Source organism: Echeneis naucrates, chromosome 11, assembly GCF_900963305.1.
Source record: "Echeneis naucrates chromosome 11, fEcheNa1.1, whole genome shotgun sequence".
NCBI classification, from domain to species: domain Eukaryota; kingdom Metazoa; phylum Chordata; class Actinopteri; order Carangiformes; family Echeneidae; genus Echeneis; species Echeneis naucrates.
The window spans coordinates 18,403,278-18,427,966 of NC_042521.1; the positions used below are offsets into that span (position 1 = coordinate 18,403,278).

The 24,689-nt window shown below is 40.8% G+C and overlaps 1 protein-coding gene across 3 annotated transcripts in view; it reads left to right on the forward strand.

Annotated features, from left to right (window-relative positions):
- Positions 1-24,689, forward strand: part of LOC115050626 (retinoic acid receptor beta) — a 103,845-nt gene that overhangs the window by 61,273 nt on the left and 17,883 nt on the right. For all 3 annotated transcript variants that reach the window (XM_029513556.1, XM_029513554.1, XM_029513555.1), the window contains exons 3-4: positions 13,306-13,447; positions 21,788-21,948. In XM_029513556.1, coding sequence (XP_029369416.1) covers positions 13,336-13,447; positions 21,788-21,948 — 273 coding nt within the window. In that variant the 5' untranslated portion in view covers positions 13,306-13,335. The remainder of the gene's footprint in view (positions 1-13,305; positions 13,448-21,787; positions 21,949-24,689) is intronic.

Here is a 24,689-nt window from a genome sequence, read left to right on the forward strand (position 1 = left end):
AAGACAAACGTTAACTGAAACTAACACTAAGCTGTCGCAATCACAGTCTCAAAAACAGCCTTATGTATGTATTGTTCACCCCTGAAGCTTTTGTCTGAACTTTACTGTCATTCAGAGACAGCTGCAGATGATGGGTTCTAGTGTTGAGTTTTGGGTAGGAAGGGTAAGTCCAAATTTCTATCGACTTTTAACTTCTTCCTGAGCTTCTCCTTTTTTTTATTGACATCTCTTACTGTTGTTCAGAATATAGAAGGCACAATTACGTAGTTTTAATATGTTGAAGTTGGTCTTCTTTCTCTTGCAAGTACAGCACTGAGCCAGCCGATTGTCAGAGGGTATCCTGCTGACTGGCAAACACATCTACAGGACTAAAAATACAACCTCCTGGGTGGAAAAATGAATTATGCAGGAGTTTATAAATCTGGTAACAAAACTTCATATCTATTTTTGGCTTTGATGGATGCACAGATTTGGGGATCTCACAAACACATTGGTTGAGTTTTGTGTGTATGTCCCTGGGATTAATACAAATAGTATATATGAAGTAATAAAGTAGTAGTAAAATACTCATCTACATGTTGTTGCTGTTGGTTTTCCATGTGTCAGCTGGTCACAGTTAACCCATCTATATATTCCGCACTACTCCCTTGGCTACATTCACAGCAGTGCTTGACTTGGCAGCTCCTTCCTCACCTCTCATAATCCCTCTCCCGCATGCAATTTTCATATCTTTATTTACTCTGTGCTGTCTGCTACTGTTGCTGGATGTCGATGATGAAGAGCCCAGAGAGCTGACTGGAGAGATAGAGAGCGAAAAGAGCACATGGATCTGCTGGGGCCTTTCTCCGACTGCGTTCTGCCTGTCACGATAATGTATACAGCTCCCCTCTGTGCTCACACTCACTCTATTATGTGATTTGTCAACATTGTAAAACATAAAAGAAGTGCTAACTGAGAGGGTCAGCAACACAGAGGTGTGACAAGAAATAGATATGACTGTTAAAGCATGAACATTCATCTTTTTACTTTACTTTCCTTACAGTATACTCTACTCCTCAGCAAGTGAAGCTCTTGTGTTGTTCTCAGTCATTGGAAGCCAGGCTTGAATTCTGTGTCATCTAAGCAATGTATGTAAATATACATCACCCCAAAAGTGAGATGAAACACATGCTCTCTGGCTGGCAGTGCTACAGTTCATTTACCTGCCACCAATGTTAGCTCATTGACCTACAGCCAAGCAAACATATCAAAGTACACATAAACCAAAAATGGTTTCAGGGCAGCACAGCAACATAGTGGTTAGCGCTGTTGTCCCACAATATGACGGACCTTTCTGTGCATGGGTATCCTCCGGGTACTCTGGCTTCCTCCCACCGTCCCAGGACATCATGTTTGGGTTCACTGGTGACTCTAAATTGTCTGATTGTGAGTGGTTGTTTTTCTCTGTGTGTTGGCCCTGGGATGGACTGGTGACCTGTCCAGGGTGAACCCCACCCTCACCCAGTGTAAGCTGGGATTGGCTCAAACATCCCCCCCCGCTTGAAGATGAATGAATGAAAAATAAATGGTTTCATTCATTTGAGGTAGTTATTATTATACTTAGGTTGATACGTTTGGTTTTACTGAGTTAACTTTGACTGTTACCTTGGGTGTCAGGGCCTACCCACTCCTCTACCTCCTGGTTCTAAATTACGTCAGCAGGACAAAATGGCGCTTGTATCTTTGCGTTCCCTTATTGTATAGGGAGAGTGTGGTGGAGATGAAGAAATAAAAGCTGCAGTTTCTTAGCATACCACCTCCATGGGTGACGTCATGGAGACTCCAGCCATCTTTATTTACAATCTATGCCAATACCACATTGTCCATCTTCACACATAGCCATCAGTATCAGCTGGAGTGTGACTGCAGTGGAGAGAACTCAGGTTACTGTTGATGTATGAAGTGAAATAACTGTGCCGGGTGTCCTCGTGCATAATGCAGTGGAGGGGGACTTCCAATTTGTCAGATGAATTAGCACCTGATTACTGATACAGGTATTCCAAAATGCCAGCGATGGTTTTGTTTTTATTTATTTTTTTTACCATTGGGGTGATGGTGTGATGGTGTTTATTGTGAACACATTTGTTTATTTATTGGATTTTGTAGAAAATGTGTGAAACAAAGCACCACAGGGCTTTTATTCCAGCCTTTCTGAAGAAAACTACATATACATACATACAAATACATTCACAGTCCAAAACAATATTTAATGCACTTCTTTCTCATCCTCACATATAATATATATGTTTATCATTGTGTTATTTTATTTTATTTATTTTTTTACTTGGTTGACAAATCATAATAGACGTGCTCTGCGTTGTTTATTGAGACCCTATCTGTTAGCTTGGGGTTCAACAACTCCCACAATTTACATTTGTCACTTTGAAACGCTTCCTCTTCAAACGTTTCAAGGTGACCTGTTACACCCTGGCCATTTAAAAAAAAAAAAAAACAACTAGCTAATTTTAACATGGATCTATTTAATTTATTTTAACGTATTATGACATTGACGTGAGCAGAATATTTGATGGTGTGAAAATAAACCACCATGAGATGAAGCCATCACATAAAGATTTGTGTTACTATCGAAGACCAACCCAGGATAAGCTATAGACATGGAACTGGAATTTATATGGTCAAAGTACACACAGGACCCATTGCACACGTAAAAAACTATAAATTCACTGCTGATAGAATACATTGATTTTCACAGTAGGTAATATGAAAATATGATCACAACACTGTGAGCAGTTCATTGTACTGGAATTGCCACTATCAGTGAAATAAATTTTGGGTTTAGTTAATGTATGCCTTGCTGTGTTGGATGGGACAGGTCAGGCTCTCTGTAGTGTGTGTTAACGTAAAATACAGGACCCCCCAAGCCCAGTTTAAAGATGACTTCTGATTCCAGTCCAGGGCAGAGAGAATAGACCCACAGTGGGACATCTGTGGAAGACTGGCTGATCTGAAACCTTCTCTGTTGTTGTTTAAAACCTCTAGTCAGGGCTCCAGTTCTGTGTCTCTAGCTATTCAGAACGAGTTGGGCGAGTCACACAGTGCCTCTGTTCAGATCTCTCACCTACTTTTTCTACCTTTTTTTACCCTCTCTTTTCTACATTACTTTATCTCACCTTTCAGTTTTACCCTATTTCCTTGTCCATCTATGCACTTCGGGTGTTCACTTGCACAGATAATCACTGGCTGAGTATCAGGGGTCTAGAGGACAGAGAAAAGTGGGGGGCCTGGGGAACCGGGGTCTTGTTTTCCAGGGCTGTAGCTGTTGAATGTTTCTCTGTTTCTTATCAGTTGAGGTTTCACATTTGCTAAAGGGACAATTCAGGTCTTTGTTCAGTCAGTCCTTCATTCTTGTCCCATTGTTATGTATTTCCAAGTGATACAGAGGGTGAACCGCAATCCCACCACACTATTGTGTTTCCAAAATGTCAATTTTCAGCTTCTATAAAGCCCACTTGAGTTGCGATGCATTTACTTGGGAAAGTGTGTTTATTAATGTGTGCATATGGTAGAAAACCTTTCGTCTCACCTTTCGTCTCAATATGTGTTTATTATAATGTAAAATACTATAATTAATAATTGAAGTTTGTCAGTTGTTGATTTCTGAGGTTGCAGCGCATTGAGCTCTCAGGGCCACCATAATGTTCCCTCCCTGAACTCTGTGGTGTCTCTTCTGTAAACCACATGTGTAAGTAATAGCGTGGACTGGATAAACTGGATAATTATCACCCCTTCCCCCTCTTCCTACTTTCCACTCTACCTCTTCTCATTTTTCTGGAACCCCCCAGGGTCTTCAGTGTCCTCTCCACTTTTCACGGCAGTGATAAGATGTCGACACGATTAAGAGTGAAAGCTAATCTGCCACTCTGCCTCTCTCCCCTTGGCTGTACTGAATGCTCAGGCAACACAAAACGGTGCAACCCAGTCCAAGGAGCCGGACAGCCGTTTGATGGCAGGAGCAGAGAGAGAGAGAGAAAGGGAGAGGGAGACAGAAAGAGGAGTAGGCCAGGTGGACAGGGGATTGGCTTATAGTTAAATAATTAATGAGAGGTACTTTCATTTTTTAATCTGTAAATGAGAAGGCCTAAGATGGTGGTGCTGTTGCGCTGACATCCTATCCCCGGCCCATTAAGATAACAAGATGTTGGATAATGATCTTGGTTAGGGTGCAGTTTATCACTCCAGGGGGAAGTGGCCTCATCTCCCAGGTGGCTGGGTTTGTGTTCCCTGATGCACCAACATTACAGCTCAGTATGGCTGAATGCACATAAAAACAAAACAAGTCCTGGTATGAAGAGCCAGAACAAGCCTGTAGTTGATATACAAATTACTTTTCAGAAAGCATTGTTTATAATTATTAGCAAATACAAGGAAGTATTTTTTTTTATCATTTTGGCCATTCTGTAAATCAGCAGTCTTGATAATTACCTTTTATACATATATGTCAGGATGTGTGATCAGAGATGAAAGCACAACACTGGTGTGAGTCTGATTTTTGAAGACAAATCTGCTGCTGGGGCTTGTCACACCAGTGACAAAACTGTCAAAGTACTCATTCTGTAGACAAATGCACATGTTTCAGAGCAACATTCTGAAAATGAGCCTTGAAATGAGAACAAGGACTTACATAACTTTGCTATGTCACAATGAAGTTGGTCATTGCTCATGGCCCGAGTCCCGCTCACCCAGACCCAACATCCAGAAGAATTGCTTTCACTGAGTGGTTACTGGAAAACTGATTTATTTTTATTGGTTCAATCAGAATCATGACAATCTGACTGGTTGACCGACCTGTTGTTACTGGAGCCACAGATTTTTTTTCTTAGGCATAGCCACACTTCAGATATAATGCATAACAAGAACAAATTGCTTTCCAGCAGTAACCATTGAAACAATAATGATTTGGTTAAATATGCTGGTGTGTGCAGTATGCTTATTGATGAACTATATTGTGGTCATCAACAACATCTTCCCCTTAACAAACACAACCCAACTTATATAGGCCAAAATTCAATTCTGCCGTGATCAACAATAACCCTGGAAACTCAGAGTAACTTTTCTCTACTATAAATCTCCTTCTCAAACCACAAACATACTTGGAGGCCACAGAGGAGAGATGCGACAGCTACATCACCTTTTTCAGGAAGAAGGTATATACCATCCGCTCTTTCCTCTCCACCACCCTACCAGTCCTAACTGAACCCCTGCCTCAGACAGCCCAACTCCTCTGCTGCTTTGATCCCATACTACAGCAGGAAGTTGAGGACATCATCATGGAAAATGAAGGCATCCACCTGTGTTCTGGACCCCATCCCCACAGCTTTGGTGAAGTCAAATCTCACAGCTATCTCACTCATCACCACCATCATAAACCACTCCCTACAGGCCAGCCACATCCCATCTCAACTGAAAACTGCTGTCATCAGGCCACTCCTCAAAAAACCTACATCAGACCCAGAAATCCTTGCCAAGTACAGACCAATCTTAAACATCCCATTCATATACAAAGGACTGGAAAAAGCAGTTTTCAGTCAAATCAACAGTCTGTTTGAAAAATTTTAATCTGGTTTCCACCCTGCACACAGCACAGAATGGGCTGTAGTCAAGGTCACCAATGACCTCCCGATGACAGGTGACACTGGTTCTCCATCCCTCCTAGTTCTCCTGGACCTTACAGCTGCATTGGACACCGTGGACCCTAACTCCTCCTTCACCGCTTGCACTCTACGATTGGCCCCACAGACAGAAACTGGTTCACATCATATCTCACTGACAGCCGAATGTTGCACTAGGACAGGCCAAATCCAACACCCAGAGCATCACCTGCGGTGTCCCTCAAGTGTTGGTGTTGGGTGCCACCCTTTTCACCCCTGTCATCAGAAGGCAAGAAATCTCATTCTATTGCTATTCTGATGACACACAGACCATACTTAAAAACAAACCCCATTCCCTCTACACCCCTGCCACTATCCACCCTGACCGCCTGCCTAGAGGAGATAGAAGCACGGATGAAGAGCCTATTTAGGGCCAGAGCCTAATAGGCTTCAATACATCCAAAACAATGTTGTTGTTCTTACCAATGTCCATTTGTTATGTGTTTTATCTGTTTTGAACCTTGTCGCACTTTGAGATTTTCTTTAAAATGTAAAGTGCATTAAAAATAAAAATTTATCATTATTATTATATATGGGGTTGATTATACCTTAAAAAGATTATCAGGCCTTTGTCGCCATGAATGTAATAAGATTTGCATTTGAAATACTTCACAAAAATTTAAATCATCCATGTCATACTATGATGGATGTGATGCTATGTAACGAGTATAGTGAAACACTGTATATAGGACGCTTTGAACCTTTACTGGTTTTAAATTAGATCTTATGCAGGCGTGAATGTATTTGATTGTTTTTGGCTTTTATTACCCAATGGTCCATGATACTATTTTATATTCTTTCCCAAACAATATGGGAATATGGGATTTAAGTCACACTTAAAAAAGCACTGTCATGGCACAGAAGCTGTTTAGCAGCTTGCAGCTTTACAAAAATATTTAGATCACCTTTCAGAAATTATACTAGTTGAAGTGCAGTACTCTACACAGAGAGTGTCAGAAGGTAAACTGAGTTTAGCAGCTCTGCCCTCCTCTGCATCCTTGGGTATGAGATGTGATTCATTCTCAGCATGGCCCTGCAGCTGAAACTTCTGATCCAATAATTTATTTAGCCCAGCAGTAATAACCCCCAACACCAGCACTGTCGCTCCCCCGATCCCTCCGCACACTTCCTTGGTAAACACCTTTATACAAGACTCAGCTTGAGGGGGGTCCTTTGGTTTCTCATTTATAAGCTTCAAATGAGTGAGCCCATAGGGCTCATGCTGGCAAATGTCAGAGAAGTCTGGGGTCTGGGGGACACTTGTGTCCTGTGGTGGCAGAGGGGAATAAAAGGAGGAAAAAGGAAGGAAAAGGAAGAATACAGAAAAGAATAAAGAAAGAACGTGAAAAAGCAAAATAAAATCAAGGCAAAAGAGCAGATGTGGTAATTGTTTGAGTCATTTCAGACACTGATGATGCCTGAAGTAGAGTGTTGTAGAGATGAAGTACTCTAAGTCACAGCATCTGTTCGCTGCTGCCGCTGCTCAGTAACCATTGGAGATGACAATGGCCCACGCAGAGCTTGTGGTCCAATTGCACTGTGAGCAATCCAGAAGACTGCTCTCAGTGCAGAAAGTCAAGGCTGAAAGGTCTTGCTGTTGGCAGAGTGTTATATCTGAACTTATTCATTGAGGTTTACTTCAAGTGAAAAGTGATAAAAAATCAGGTCAGGTGGTGCAGAGCCTGTGCGAGATGCAGAACTGGTTATGCATGGCTTTTGGCTCCACTTTCAGGTATCTGTCCTGGCAACTTTCCACCCATTCTAACATCTTCCTCGTGCTCAAGTCCACATGGGGATTGTGTTCCAATAACAATTGAAACCTCAAGGGTGATGGGTGAAATGTAGAAAAAAAATGGGTAGAAAAAAAAACTCCTGAACTCCTGTGATGTTCATTCACAAAAACTTCCACTGGTTTATTCCTGTGAGTCACCTGAAAAATCTGGCTCAAGTTGAGAACACAAGCCTCCAGGGGTCCAGGAAGCTGCTCACTCATGAGCCCGATCTATCTGGCAAGCCCCAGTTTATCAAACTCAAATGCAGATGAGGACAGATGCCATCTCGACGGGAACTGCAGCCAAGAGCAGAGAATGAGTGTCCAGGTGTACCACAGGTGTGATTTTAGTTAGTAAACTGAGGACCTGCTGCACCTGGGAGGTAAGAAGGGGCACTTGTGTGACCATGGTGAACTTGAAGTCTTCCTGGCTGCTCACCATCCCCTTGATTGCGCTCTGAAGAGTCAACATCACTTCCTCCTGCTGGTCTAACCGGGCACCTAGGAAACGGACAGTGGCTTTGAGCATTTCTGAGTTGGCTGGTCCCATTTTGGCTAGTTCATACTGGTAGAACGATACGATTCTGAAATGAAACACAACTCGCGAAACAAAGTATAAAATTAATAAATGTTTATTTACAAAGTTCAACTCAAAAATCACTCTTCAAGGAAACAAACCAGTGCAAAATGAATAGCAAAATTAGCAAAAAAAAGCACAAGGAAATGCTTGTAAAAGACTATAGAATTAGAAACAAAAGCCAGAAGACAGTGCCTGGAGAAAACTAGACTTGGACTTAACTATGAGAGAGCTTAGCACTGTGGCACGAGACACAAAAAAACTGGCACAGGACAAAGGGAGATGCAGACTATATATACACAAGGTAATGGGGAACAGCTGAATACAGTCAGGGCAGGGAAAGACAATCAGGCTAGCTCAAGAGGAAGAGCAAGCAAACTGAAACACAAGGAGAGTAAGAATTTCAAAATAAAACAGGAAATGACAAGACAACACTGAGTTTCAAGACATGACACTGTAATGATCATTGAAACAAAAAAGGCTTAAAATATTTAAACCTACTTTATATAGGTCCAGAAAATAAAGTTTGCCTTTTTGAATAAAAATGACTGGGGAAAAAAGTATGATTCTTTTCTGATCTGAATGACTCTTCTGATACTAAGCAAGCAGAGAGCCCACATCCAGCAGGTTTGGATAGTGTGTCCAGGTGGGCTGGGCCTGAACCATGTTGACTGCTTTGTTGTGGCATCAAAAAAGGTCTAAAAGTCCTTAAGGCTGGCTTTAAGGCTCAGTTTTTGAATAGAGACTGTGAGCATTTCCTTGTGGACTGAGACCTTTGATACTTTCACTGTATTAATACACAAGCGAGACCTGATTTAATATTAAAGACCAGATTGAGGTATACCTTTAAACCATTTGAACCTTTAAGAGGAAAATATTGCTTGGATATTGCAGGCAGGGGGAATCATTGGGTGCTCTTGTCATCAAAATTATTTTTATAGGTAATATTAGCAGAAATATCCTACTAGAAAAACCTAGTTGCCAGGAATCTATAACTTCCTCATGCTAAAAGATCTTGTTTCCTTTCCTCCATCAATATGTATATTTAATGTAATATATCCATAATGTGGATGGGGAAAGTTTAAATGAGGAGCTTAGGCCTTGAACTGTCAACAAACCCTCACCAAATAGCTGAAGCTCACAAAATGCAAATCCGTCTTGGGAAACAGTGAGTGCACAACACACAAAATATAACAGTATAACCCACAAGCCCACTGTGCAGTACCTATCACACTCACACACACACACAGATTTCCAAGGCTAAGTGACCTGCATGCTCTCGGCTTGAATGACATAAGTAGCTGAGCAGCCTTGGGTTCTGCACCCAACCTGAACACTGTTATATGACAGCTAATGGTGATGCAGGCTGCATCCATGGTCATCAATCAGACTTCCCAGGTAATGTCAACCAACTCAGTTGGCTTACATCAGCCAAGATAAAGGCCTCTATTAAGAAAATGAATAATACCAAAGGAGGAGAGGTGACCTTAGACTGATCATGTGTCATCAATGATGAGGCATGATTGGCTGCTTTTGGTTAGTATCTGCGCTACCAAGAAGGCAGTGTGGGGGTTGACGGATGCTCGAGGCCGAGGCGAGATGGGCTGCGGAGTCCGTTTCACTCCTGTGATCTAATCTGTTACCCATCGTGCATCCTGCTTCACTAATGAAAAGGCAAGGTCCCATCCGTTACAGGCAGCTATGTTAAATGGGATTTTAACCCCTTCCCCCTCCAAAGTTTAAAAGGGCCTGGATGATGGACGATCATTGCAAAGGACCCCAGAGCTATGGAAAATTAATATGAAGCGGGGGGTGGCAGCGAAGACTCCAGCTTCCTACAAACCCTCCTCTCCTTCCTGTCACTCTGCTCAACAACAGATGCTGCTGAGCTCAGCCTGTTTCTGTGCAGCAAGACTTTCAAGGAGGATCTACACTGCCTTCATTATCCCATTCCTTCAAGCAGTGAGTGCCTCAGTGAGTGTCACACCACATGGCTGAATATGGCTTTAGATGAAAACGGCTCCATTGTTTTAGAAGGGTAATTTTTGGTATCAAACAAATCTATCATATTAAAGTCCTGCGGCTATTTAGTTGAACGATGGTATAAATAAAATGTAATGAATGGTTGAAAAAAACTTTAGTTCATGAATGATTTATTTTTTGTTAACAAATGAAAACCTTGTTTAAGAGCTTTGTTTAACCTTTGAAATACAGAGCATCCTTAAGAGTTTCATCAGCTTTGGTACAAATATTTTCTTGGACACACTCAGATAAACTGAACAGGTCATCTGTTGGTTAGAGGTCAAGGGTCAACAAAGCTGTGCAATTATGGCAAATTTCACACAATAATTTAACAAACATGAAAAAAATGGCGTATATAAGCAATACACCCTGGCCTGAAGCAATGTATTGGTTTAATAAAACAGTTACCAATAATGGAAATATGCAAAAGCAATACACAATCTATTTCATAAAATTTGCTCCACTGTGAAAAAAATAGTCCCACCTCTCCTGACGTTCTACATGTCGTCTTTTCCTCTGCTTTTTTTCAGGAGAAAATCACTTTTCAATCCACTGTACTGTTGTCAACACTGCTTGGAGGTGAAAGTTAACCTTAAACAAAACCAAAACACAGTTGATTGTTGTCTTGGATACATTGTTGCTTCCCTGACGCGGAATGATATGCTGTTACAAGGCTTTAGAATAATAGCTGTGGTATATGCTCATTATATCACAGTTAACAACCAATCATATTGCAGGATTTCACCTTTCCGTTTGATAAATATATGTAGCCCCTTCTAACTGGCTCTACCGCAGCAGGATGAAGAAATCGCCAGTCACAGGTCTTCAGGATCATGGCGTTTATTCGTGACACAGTATGGCTGTTTAACAAACACATGGAAGTGGTTGGTGGTGATACACACACTGGAACGTACAGGTCTGCCCCTACACATTCGCACAATTAACAGACTGAAGCAACCACCGAACATCTTCAAAACACTAGTGTGTATGGCGCAGCAGCTAGCTTTTACTTAGAACTATATAAACACCAAATGAATACCTAGCAATGACAAATTAGTCACAAAACGTTGCAATATTATTGATGTCGCCTAATATACATTTTGGCGTGAGAAAATCGTTTTTATAACTCAGTATTTAAAGAAAACACGGAGCCCTTTGAAATCAGCGGTAGCTAAAGGGCCGAACTGACGAATTCCGGTTACTATAGTTACTACCTCTCACACTATAATCAAACACTCTTAAGGAAGCCCTTAGATAAACAGATAAACGTATTAAGGTATTCCTTATGTATAGAAATTGGAAATGACAAGATTGAAAAAGTAATAAATAAAAGCCAAGAGTATAAACCTGAATGAACCCAGAAATTAATTTTGACAAACTTCAAACTGTCAATAATAGCCCTGTTACATATAACAGACTCACACATTCAGGGATTCATACATCACAGACCTGAGGTAACAGCACCATGGAGTTGTAGGGATGGGTTAGTGGGGTTAATCCCATCTAAAACTCCAGGTGTGAGTTAGCATTAGCATAGCCACTGCCAGTTGCAAGAAAGCAAGCAATATATGCCTATAAGAAGTATTCATCCCCCATTGGATGTTACCCCTTTTGTTGCTTTTATTAATGAAATCATGTTCAATACAATTTGGCTATTTGAGAAGAATTATCGAAAAAAGCTTCTTTCATGTCAAAGCAAAAACAGAAACTACTGTCAATTAATTAAAAAATAAAGAGTGTAAAATAAGTGTTTGTATAAATGTTCAGTCCCCTGCAAAGGGACTGTCCTAATTCAGCTAGCTAATGCCAGCAGTGTCACAATTAGTTAAATGGAGAAGATTTGTGTACAGTTGATTGTATTATAAAACCACCTGTCTCTGGGACGTCCAGTCAGTATTCCTGCTGCAATTGCAACATCAACTATATTGACCATGATTTAATTAATAAAAGCAACAAAAGGGGGAAACGTCTAAAATAATACCCCAAGAAACTCAGAGAAAATACAACTGAAAAGTATAACAAAAGAGATGAGATTTCCAACTTATGGGACATCCAGTTCAATTAAGAAATGGAAGAAGTATGACACTTGTCTAAATCTTCCTAGAGCTGGCCGTTCTCACAAACTGAATGATCGGCCAAGAAGAAGACTGTTGAGGGAAGCCACCAAGACACCTGCGACCTCTATGAAGAAGTTTAGAGCTTCAGAGACTTTATATGCAACAACTGTTGCCTGGGTTCTTCAGCAGTCGAAGCTGTATGGGGGAGTGACAAAGAGAAAGCCACAGAGTGAATATGTTTTATAGGCATTGTAAACAGATGAAATAATTTAACAGTATCTTTGCTTGTCTCTGGTTCTGATCTAGAAAGTCTCCTAATAAGAGTCTGGGTCTGACTGAGGCTCATGTGACTAAATCTGATTTGGTTTGCTCCACTGACCATCTTCAACTTCTACTCTTTCACCAGTCAATCTGAAGTCCACAGGTGGTGGGTGTGGTTGAAGGCCTCATGCAGGTTTTAAAGTAGCACATAAATGAAAATGTGCATCCAACTCAAGTTTTCTTTTTTATGTGATGAAATTTTTGTTCAACAACATATTTACCCTAACAGTATTTTCTGTTCAGTGTTGTATTTATAGTTGTTTTTCAAGTTTAACACGTTATTGTGATGAGTTTGATCACAATAATAATAATGTCAATTCCAGAAGTCTGCCAAAAAGTTCTTTAAATGCAAATTTCTTGACATTTATATGACTGTAGGAACAAATATTAAATAGGACCAACTAAGATCCATTACTTCACAATGAAAGTATTGTTGTGGAAGTAAAGTGGATTTGGTCTTCCACACAAGCTCAATGTCACCTTGTCAGGTACAAACGTGGTGATCTAAAGCCATAACTGCACCAAAGTCCCCAGTGTTTTCGGTATTGCACCAGCAGCCTCACTGTTTGATACCCTGAAATTTTTCTCTCTTTGTATCCATTAGGTCTTCGTGTGTGAGCTTAGATCCAGCGTCTGAAGCGCCACAGAGCTCCCAGCAGGGACATACTTTCCGTCCTTTCTTTTAGCCCTAAATGGCAACTGGAAAACAGACTTGTGTCAGAATAATATTTCAATGGTGCTCGACCATGTTTTGGAGAGAATAGGGCAACTCAGACGATTTGAGAAAAAAAAGAGTTTAAAATCATAAATGGTTTCTTTTTACAAACACCTCCCATTCTCTCTCCCCAGGGTTTTTTCCGACGTAGCATCCAGAAGAACATGGTGTACACGTGTCACCGGGAAAAGAACTGTATTATCAACAAGGTGACAAGGAACCGCTGCCAGTACTGCCGCCTGCAGAAGTGCTTTGCAGTGGGAATGTCCAAAGAGTGTGAGTACACAATGGACTGATGTGGTGCTCATAAGTGTTATGGGGTGGAAAGGAGGGGTTGTTGTCCCCTAGGTTTGACCATTTCAGAGATTTTTCCAACCTGACCCTGATCAAATTTAGGACAGTCACTTATTGTTTGTTTTTATTTTTGTTTTTACTATAGACCCACATTAAGGTGTTTCTGTTTTTTTCTTACCTTTTGTTTTTCTTTGGTTGCCATTTTTTAAGATGCACTGTTATAAGGGTTAGCCGCTCTTAAAACAAGAAAAAGCAAAAAGAGACCTCAACCTTTTTCTTATTTTATAGATGAAACACTTTAAACCATAAAATCCAAAGACACAGATAGTTCCATATGTGTGTGTGTTGTTCTAGAGTTGAGGTTTCTATCTTTATCTGATCATGAGTTCTGCTTGTTCTTTTGACCAGTAATGATATTTATTGTCTCTCTGCCTTTATTCTGTCACTACAATAAACCCAGACATCTTCTCCTCACGCTGAGATAAAAAAAATACAAATAAATTGATCCCAGAGACTTTGGATACAACCAGCTGACATCTAGGCCTCTGAATGAGACAAAAAAATGTGAGAAAAATAGCAGTTACGCCAAAACAAACAACAACTTGAACCTTTCCTAAGGAAACATTCATCCACTTCCATGTGTGGATTCTTTCCTCACTTGACACGCAAAGGCCTTTATGAAAAAAGCCTGTACCATTTAGGAATTAAAAATATGATGGTAGAAAACATCGGACCTATTTAGACCATAGACTGGGTCTCCAAAGCAAAGCCAATGCTGAAGCCTTAAACCTGCATTCTATCTAATGACCATGGGGGGCGTCTGCACTGGTTGCATGAAGAAGTCAGATTGTATTAATCTCTATGGAAAATGCCCTACTTCTCGTTTGATAAGCTTAGTAAAGCGACTTTTGTGACTTTATTCACCCAGCCTCCAGCAGCCAACAATGTAAAGAAACAAAACTCTGCATTAGAGATGCTTTGCATTGCCTTCAGAAAGATTAAAATTGCTCTCTGTGGCAGTTTGGAGCAGTGATGAAAAAAGTCTTGTTTGCTTGTGCAGCTGTTGAGGCCACAATTTTCAGTCTAATCCATTGTCATCAATAGGAAGAGTTTGCATTTCACAGGTAATTGGCATCCTTTGATTGCATCAGCATTTATAGCTCAGGTCCAGTTCATGGTCCATTAGCTCCATGCTCTTTCCTCTTATGTTGTTTCACACCTCAGCAGAAGAATCATGGAAAAGATGATGCCTTGAAATCCTCAGGCTAACCCCCCACAGAGCTGCTGATGAGAAAGCGGACTATTCCCTATCTTATATTCATGGATGGAGGTGATGTATTGCTGTCTTTTGATCACCTGCTCCAGATGATCCATACTGACTGGATATTGCACTTATTGTTGACAAATTTCTGAAATATGTTTTAGCACTCACATTTGTGCTTTGGTATTGTGTTATTATCATTGTACTGTAGTTGAGAAAGGTGGAGTATCACCTGCAAATCTTTCATGTCAACATTCAGCCAAGAAGGAATTGTTTTCTTGCATATCCAGAAGAGTTGCTACAGAATCCGACCTTTTTTTTGCCTTTTTTTGTTGTTGTTTAAATTTCCTTTTGTTCAACCCAGCTTGTGGCTGACAAAACCATGCTAACCAAGGATAATCACACCGCTAACGTATCTTTTTGGCTGTGCTGCAGTCAGTGGATTGCCTAGTTTCTGGTGTTTAAATGTCATTCAGATGCGCTAGTTTCTTTAGCAGTTAGTGATAGTTTCTCTCCCGCCCTTGCTCCTCTGAGTGCCAGATGCTTACAGTAGTTATTCCTCTGGCTTCTTTAATAATGAACACATGGGACAAAAGTTCTTTATTTGTTGTCAATGAGATCAGGCTCCATGTAGTGGGAGTGCTCCTCTAGAGAAGGCATGAAAGATCCCCATTGTCAATTCTTGGACCAGGTTTATACCTGTTAGATTATGTGAATAAAAACATTTAGAGGCAATGTGCCGACTTAGCAAGACTGCTACAAGACTGTGAAAAACCTGCTATTACAACCTGCTTGTTGACGCAACTCAGAGACAAAAGGCTGTAATGTACAACTTGACTTGACCAAAACATGCAGGCAATCATCAGGCAATCCAGGGTCAATTCACCAGGAAGACAGTAGATAATAGCAATGATACCAGAAGGGCTAAGTCAGAAAAGGATCAAAAACCACTAGCACAGAAACTCAAAAGGAAAGGCTGGAACTCTTGATGTGACGAACAAGACGAACTGGCAAAGACAAACACCGATCACAAGGCAAAAATACACAAAGGGAGGGGAGACAAAGAGATACAGTTGCAAACAATCAGGGCAGGACTGCTGTGTTCAGCACACAAAGTATAGCATGAGGGCAGGAAGTCAAGACAGCTGAAATGAGATGAGAAGGTGAGTACACACCAAATGAAACAGGAAGGCAAGAATGTGTACAACAAAAACATGACAAACCAGATGAGTCTTGACACTTGTATCAAAAACTACAATTCAGACAGGTGAAAACACAGTCAGCCACTCAGAGAGTCAATCAAAATTAATAGCAGTTCACCAAATCAAGCAAACTTGTAATATCTGACTGTGGGCCACATGTGACGGAAACATACATACCTTCACGGGCATAGTTACAATTGCAACCGCCATGGCTTGGTTAGGCTTAAGAAAAGATAGGAATTCTACTTTCACGTGGGAATAAACACCACTCTCATAGTCTTTTCCCTTAGTGCCTTTCATAACAACTATGACCATTGGATGTCACCTGTCAAAAAAACCTAACCATAATTAATAACCTTCTGGCAGACAATGTGTGTCCTGAGGCTTTACAGAAATATGAGCTCTGCCACTGAATGTGACATAAGGTTTTGTAGAGTGGGTACAGTTTGGCTGAGAGGATGATTGTTTTTATTTATTTAACTTTTTTCGTCTGAGTCAGAGTTGAATGCCAAATAAGGATATTTGCCAAAAACTATTTAGTCTTGTCAATGTGGAACTCAGTGAGACCATGATGACACAGTCTTATCAGTTCTAAGCTACATATGTGGCAACCTAATCCCCCTTCCTTTTCCAGTGTCATATTTTCACAAAGCAGATTTGCCATCTGACAACCCCTTCTCCCCTTCGCTCGCCTGCACCATTAGGACAATTTGCTTAGACTCACTTCTCTGGCAGCAGCAAAGACTTATCATTGTTACTTGACACCCACCTGGTTAGTGCTAGAGAGCCATGTTAAATGCTGTGGCAAGTCGCCTGGGCTGGACCACGTGGGCTCCAGATAGATGGTGTTTATTTACAGTTGCATCTGTTTGCTTGCGGAGACAAAGTGCGGAGCTTGGCAGCACACAGATGGCTCGCTGGTGGTTTTCTTAGCAACAGCCGTCATCTATGCTGGCTGCCCCTAAGCCAAAAAACATCCTAATACAGCTAAAGCAGCAGAGCAAGGGAACAAATGGACAATGCACCAGGGGCACAACAGTAGCTATAAAAAAAAAACCCAAAACAAACAAATGAAGAAGAGGACAAAAGATAGAGGGTAGGATGTTGGGGGTTTGCTAAAATAGGAGGAGTTTGAGTGTCTTGGAACGCCTAGGGACGGGAGTAGCAGTAGGCGTTGCTGTGAAGAGTGCATTTACCAGCATGTCTGATTCCCACTCACTTCATCCCTTAGCCTAACACTCTGGAGAGCACTTCAAAAACACTAAACACTTGCTCATTCACAGTGTTCACTCAAAGCCTGACACAGAAGCAGGGTGAAAATCTTCCATCCAGCCTTTCTGTCAGCCAGCGAGCACACCACACTCCTTCAGCTGCTGCTTCAAATGCTGCTTTTTATATTGGATTGAAATCAGATGGTTTGCCAGAGACTCACATTTAAAACACCAGCAGTGTCTCAGTCATCTATGTTTTTCCAGAGGAAGAGAGGGAATTCAGTTTTGTTTCTCCATAAATTGTGTGTATGCCCTTGATTTAGGAAAAAAGAAAAAAATTTTTGCACAGTGAACATTTTTAAGGACTGTTGAAACTCATCACCAACACATTTTAAAGTAGCACTGAAACTAAGCATCATCATAGTTTTTGAATAAATGTGTTGAACAATGAACAAGCATATGCTTGCTATTTAATTAAGTCATAATATATCATGAACCCTAACCCTAACCCTAACCCTATCGTGAGATTCATGTTAAATCAGAGTTTTGCTATTTCAATGTCACAATTGTACTGTTTGTCAGTGTAAAAAGACCACAGCCCTCTAATTCAGCATGCTCTAACAAACAAAAACCACTGGTCATTCACAAAGAGAAAGATTAACCTGGCTCAATCTTTTTTGCTGTGCAATCCAACACATTCAGGAAAACATATGTGGGACACACACATCTGTAGATCTGTTTAAAATAATCACAAGTTACCCTGCGGGGTTGTGTTTCATCATTTCAAATGAACCTGAAACAACACCCTCACACCAACGCTGCCTCCTGTGCTGATTTCAATCTCAATGTCCATTTAGCTCAGATAAAGCCATAAAATTTTTCCATAAATGTACTGATGCTTCTCTTGTGGAAGTCAGGAGTAGTGATCACAGACTCTGCATCATGATGAGATCCCCCTGCACTGGATGGATTTCCCTCTTGTGGTTATTAAAAAGCTATATATTTGAATGGCTCCTTGTCTGATGCATCATTTTGATGTGTCTGCTCAAACTCACAGTCATTTGCCCGGGGCGCCGTGATAATTGATTGCCTTGGATGAGTCGGGGGGATTTGGCACGTCACTTCTTGCGGCTTGCTGGTCTGTGTGATGACCACAGCCCCTTCTCCAGACGCAGACTCTCACCGCACTGGGACATGCCCTCACATTTGAATAGATTGTGATGCCTCCCCATTTTCACTCCCCCCCTCACGTGCGCACGCACACACACATACACACACCATGGGGAAATGTGTTATTGCATTGTATCTAAAGGGAGGTTCACCAACCACAGCCACACAGCTGACAGGCTGTCGTCTCTCAGAGAGGGCACTCTCCACTGACTGCATTTCAAAAGAATTAGAGCCTTAACAGACCGGATGATGCTCTTTTAAACAGCTCAGCACAGTTGGGATTTTTTTTCCTCTAAACATCATGAGTATCAAAAAGCTGAATCCTCCAGCTCGTGGAAAATCCTTTCATCACTTACCAACTTTGGTTTGGTTGAAAATCACCTCGAGACCCAAGCTATTCAGTTTAGGGAGAAATTCCTGCAGAAATATGCCACAAATAATGGTCGGGAAACTTAAACAGAATAATACACTGTTTGGATTAACTATTCCCTTTCCAAACTCCAAGCACTTTAAAGTCTCAAAAATGGCTATAGACCACATACAACCAGCCAACAATATGGAAGCTCAAAAACCCACACACCATGAATGAAATTTATGTTGTCAACAAAAACTGCATTGTATATCACACATGAATATTTGTATTTTTTCTTTTTTAGAATTCTTTTTGGTTACCCACTAATCCACACTAACTAGACCTTAGAGGGCCACTCTAATGGGAGGTCACAGATGTTACTTGAGATACAATCGTTAGTGCTAATCTTCTAGTCAATTTAGAGACATCTTGTGTTGGGATAATGTGAGCTGGGGCATCTGTCACTCATGTTGACGTTCCAAAATTCTACAGATGTCATTACAGCGCAGTTTGTAATGTTTTCTTGTGTGTTCATGTGTGTCATCACGGCAAAGTCTGATCATGACCACCTGCTGTAGTAGCAACTGGTGGGGGTTTTTGGGGACTGTCACAAGTTGTTTATGTCTGTGGAGTGATGTAATAAAGTTGGAATGACCACTCAGCACTGAGCTTATAGTGTAGAAATAATTTCTAAATACTGACATTATAATGCAGTAATAGCTTCTGAGAATAAGCAGCAACATCGTTGTTTGAATAAACTTTTCAGATGACACCATTTCATTCATTTATAATACTTAAATATTGGTAAGTGCAAATTTAACAAATCATCAATATTATAAATTAAGTGGAGTGCAGCTCTGATTTTTGGCATGAGTTTGTTTTAGGGGTGTTAAGCTGAAATGGAAACATGCACCGTAAAGCCACCATACTAACTAAACAAATGAATCACAGATTTGCATAGTGATATATAAATAGCCTCTTGCTTGGTAATTTTGCACAGACCAAAGATCTGCTTGAGTCACAGCCGCGACAGATTTTGGTTGGATCGTTTCTCTCCCTTATTCCCATCATCCCTCTCAAACTCCAGCACTGAAACTACAACATTATCCTCCTGTATTTTTGTAGCAATAAACTTTACAACTGAACTACTTTAATGTAATATGGAGTCACAGGCATCAGGGCTCTGCAGCGTTTGTGCTCTAGAATAATTTCGCAACACAATCGACCAACAACTCCTTCCTGGCTTTTCAATGCAACAATCCCCAGTAATAACAGTCCAACCCTTTGTATGATTGCACACTTGCATCCAACTTCACAGCCATGGCACTCCATTGTCAAGTTTCAAAACTGTTGGTGCAACAGTGGGTTCTGTAGCAGAGGTTTCATAAGCTTCACCGTGTTTTCTGTTTAAGTTGTTTAGGTAGGACATTGTATATAAAATTATTCTCTCTCTACATATATATATCTGTGTGTGTGTGTGTTTGTGTGTTTGTGTCTGTGGCTGTGTGCATTTGCATATTTGCAAATCTGCTTTAAAGGTTTCCAACCCTAGATTTACTGTGTGAATATAAAGAGGTTCTATTGGAAACTAGGGCAGCCTATGTGACTGTTGTTTTGTCAGCTAAGGAAGGTCCCCTGGGTGTCTCAGCACTGACAATGGAACCAGGCTCTCTCTTTCACGCTTTGTTTTGAAAGCGAGGCGTGCTACTGACCACAGACCTGCGATGTTGGGATGGCTGTGCTGTGTCGCAAGTTAGAAACCTGATAGGTCTGTTTGAACCTCCTGCTGTGACACAGTTCAAAGATCTCCACCTAATGAAGCAAAGGACTCACTTTACACACAGCGAGCACAACAGTCTGGGCTTTGTTGTGGCTCCTGTCTGCTTTGAATAACAGAGCTTATAACAAAGGTTTCTGCATGTTTTAATTTGTGATGTCTTGTATTTGCATATATAATGTCTAATTTTATTGAAAGAGTTTTTGAGACAAAACTACTCAGGGTTGTGATTGACCATAAACTGTCAGTACCAACTGTCAGGCCAAAAGTTTGGACACACCTTCTCATTCAAATGAATAGGAAAGTGTGTCCAAACTTTTGGACTGTACTGTATTAAATGTATTGAAGGGAAAATTTCAAAGTCAGTATCAATCCTGTCTAAATCTAGAGACATATTAAGTTATAAGGCACAGAATTTGTTGCTTCCTTATTCTGCCTTACAAGAAACTTGATGACTTGCTGTATTATTAAAGTAATGCAAATAATATGGAGAGCAAAATTAATGTCACTTCCCGACTCTTTTTTTTTTTTTTTTTAAATGAGAGAGTGAATATGATGTCAGGGTTATTACGAAGTTTACTGGACAAAATGCTAAAGAATGGTATTAAAAGGAGATGTAGTTCTAATATTGGAGTAAAATTATGGAATGAACAAAGTATACATTTAAAAATCGGTAATTCACTTGTAGTTTTCAAGAGAGCTCTGTAAAACTAGGTTTGAGGGATTTTGTTGTTTTCTTTCATTCTGAACGCTAGCCTTTAATGATGAGAATGTTTGGCATAGATATAAGCTTTTTGCTTCTACCTCAGCCTGTTCAGTCACTACTTCATACATAGATGAATGACTTTTTGTGGACTCACTATCCCGCTTGTTTTTGTTTTTGTTTTTTTATATACTGTATTATGAATAAAGACAGAATAAAATGGCTAATTATTCATTATTTTACAGTTCTGAACATGGCTTACTCAGGAGAGCCACATGTAAAAGCATCAAACTACGTGGAACGAAATGAATGAAAAAGAAATTACTTCAAAACGGTCACACAAATCACACAATCCATTTGTGAAGCACTATGTCTTTCTGAGACATTGCCATAGGCACTAAGCTGACAGAGACTGATTCATCTGACAGAACAGTCTGCAGCTCCATACTTTCTGCCCTTATATAAGGTCTGACTTTAGAAGCTCACAACTTGCTGCATCTCTAAAAAGTAGAGCAAAAGTTTTGTTCTTCCTTAAATTGTGTTGTATTTGACTCCAACCACCTCAACAACTGCATTTGCTGCAAATAAACCATCTGCTTACAATCTTCATTGTTGACACTGATCCTAATTCATTGTTCTCCTTCAGCTGTTCGAAATGACCGGAATAAGAAGAAGAAGGACAGCCCAAAGTCAGACCTGGCAGAGAGCTATGAGCTGACAGCCGAACTTGAGAGCATAATTGAAAAGATTCGTAAGGCTCATCAAGAAACCTTCCCGTCCCTTTGCCAGCTTGGCAAATACACCACGGTGAGTTGTCTGTCCTACCTCTATAAAGTGGATTGATCAGAGTGTCTTTTGATTCATAAACATAACACAGCTACTCTTTCACATTGATTGAGCTGGCCAGTAACATGGTTCGTCTCTTTGATCCAATATTGTGAACAAGCCCTGAATGCAGGGCTCTTAATGATTATCAATATTTTCTACTGTACTATAAATCCCCATCCAAGGCAGCGCCTGAACTCGGACACGTCACTAAGTGTCCAGGCAAGTCCTCACCAACATGTCTCATCTTCTCTTAATCACTTTTACAGTCAGGGAACAATTTTTTTTTTTTTTTTACATTATTGTCATTCTTAAAGTTGTTATACAATTGCATTCAAGTTACATCATTGATAGTCTCAACATGGGTAGCATGGTGGTGCAGTGGTTAGTGCTGTTGCCTTACAACAGGACAAATGTAGGTTCGGTTTGTGGGCCTGCGGCCTTTCTGTGTGTGGTGTGCATGGTTGCATGTTCTCCCCGTGCCTGTATGGGTTTCCTTCAGGTACTTCAGTTTCCTCCCACCATCCAAAGACATCATGTTTGGGTTAATTGGTGATTCTAAATTGTCCGTAGGTCTGAGTGTGAGTGTGAGTCTTTGTTCGTCTGTGTGTGTTGGCCCTGTGATGGACTGGCGACCTGTCCAGGGTGTACCGTTCCCTCACCCAGTGTGACCTGGGATTGGTTCCAGCACCCAACGTGAGAATGAATGAAAATATAATCAAGGCGCAATATGGACAAGTGTACTGTCCAACTTTCAGGAGATGCAATTTTTTTGATGAAATTAAAATGTTTCACAACATTGTTCTTAATTTTTAGCACTATAAGCGTTGTCGTGCTATGGAGACAGTACAGGCCAAAAGTTTGGACACACTTTCCTATTCATTTGAATGAGAAGGTGTGTCCAAACTTTTTGCTTGTACTGTATACGTATACACAGATAATATTTACCAGATATAAAAGAATTTGTTTGTTTGTTGCGTGTCCTCTGTATCCTTCAGCTGACACCTGCTGAAGGGTACCTTATTATGTTGCATTGCAAGTAAAAGCAAGGGTTTGAGATGGCTTAATCCTCCCTGTCATCTCTCGGCAGTAGTCAAGGTTGAGGGGTGTGTGCTGTCCCTAAACCCTCAGGTTTGCTTAGGCTCAGGTTTGAGGTCAAGCAAACGGCATGAAAACCTCCTCCATGTGCTTTGCAATTTGAACCCTAGTTCAGCTGAGTTTTGAGAGGCTTTGCACAATGACTGTCACTGTACAGCAAGTGCAAATAGACTTTGATTGGGAGGTAGGCATGGCAGCAATGTGCAGGCAGCTGACAGCATCTAGTACGTTTGTTTTTAAAGTTGACTTACATATAGATTACAGTCAACAGGAGTGAGCCATGACTGACAGAAGCGCTCCACAAACACTCATCTTTGGGGAACATTGCAGAGCAGGAGTGGGGAGGGGTATGTCTAAAGGTTTAGTGGGGCTTGTTTTGGAAATTTCATGACACCTGTCAATCATGTAAAAAACCTTTTATACAATAATAAATCCAGTAGTATCTCTCTTGTTGCAGTCATGAAAATCATTCAGTCACTGAGAGTGAAGTTTGAAGAGGAGATGGGTGAGAAAAGCTAAATGAGTAGATCACTGGCAGTGTAGCTATTATCCCTCTGCTGGGTGCAGCTGTAAGCTGCTACCACTGTTATATTCAACATATAGTAAGTTTCCATAGCCCTAACTTTCCTTTCAGTCCAAACACAAAGCCTCTAATTGCTGTAACTCCACCCTCAAACCATTCAATCTCCCAGGAGACACTTCCTGATTTAAAAAAAATCAGTCTGCATTGAAGCGAAATCCACAGCTGAAAATAGCAGGACATTACAGCAATAATATTGCTCCCCTGTTATAATATGAAGCCAGTGTTTGCTGTTTGTCGGAGTGGCAGTTAGGCCTCAGATAAAGCCTTAATCTGGATCAGTGGTAATTATGCTTGCTCAAAGGCTGAGAAGTTCCTTATTATTAGTGATTGGATCCTGATGTGCCTTTTGAATCCCCCCTCATTGGAAACAGACGAGAAGCTCCTGCACCCCCAGATTAGGTTGAAGCTTCAATTATGTGGTGAAATATTTAAATCCTAGTCTGCAGTGATTTAGGAGTTCATTTCTGGGTTAGCAGAGATAGCTGTGCGAGTGAGAGAGCTTAGCTCAACAAAGAATAATGTGTCATTGACAGTGACGGCAATGAAAAACAAGCCTGGCAGTTTCAAAGACAAAGTAAAACATCAGTGCTTGGCGGGGTCTGGTGCTCCAGGCAGCAGCTGCAGCTGTACAGTGCATGGCCCCGGTGTGGAGATATTAGCCACATTACAGTTTGTCCGCCATCTCTATCTGTCATAGGTGCTGGCTGCTTTTACTGCCTTTGCCTTTTCTGCTGATGGACTGCATCACACTCATCTCTACACCGCCAATTTCTTTTACAATGTTGCAACTTTTACAATTTGTTTGGTTAAATGTGCTTAAATTAAATTTGAATTCCCTGGCAACTTCCTTGTTTTGTTGTATTGAATTATGAGACGGGTGTAATTGACTGAAATTGCAAAGGTGGGGGAGGGGGTAAAGTATATCAACCTCCTCCGTCCTCTGCTCCCCTTTTTCCTTTCCAGCCACAGGGAAGAGCAAGATAAGTTGCTTTAATATCAGCCACCTCCAACCCCTAACATATGTGGATTAGACAAACACACT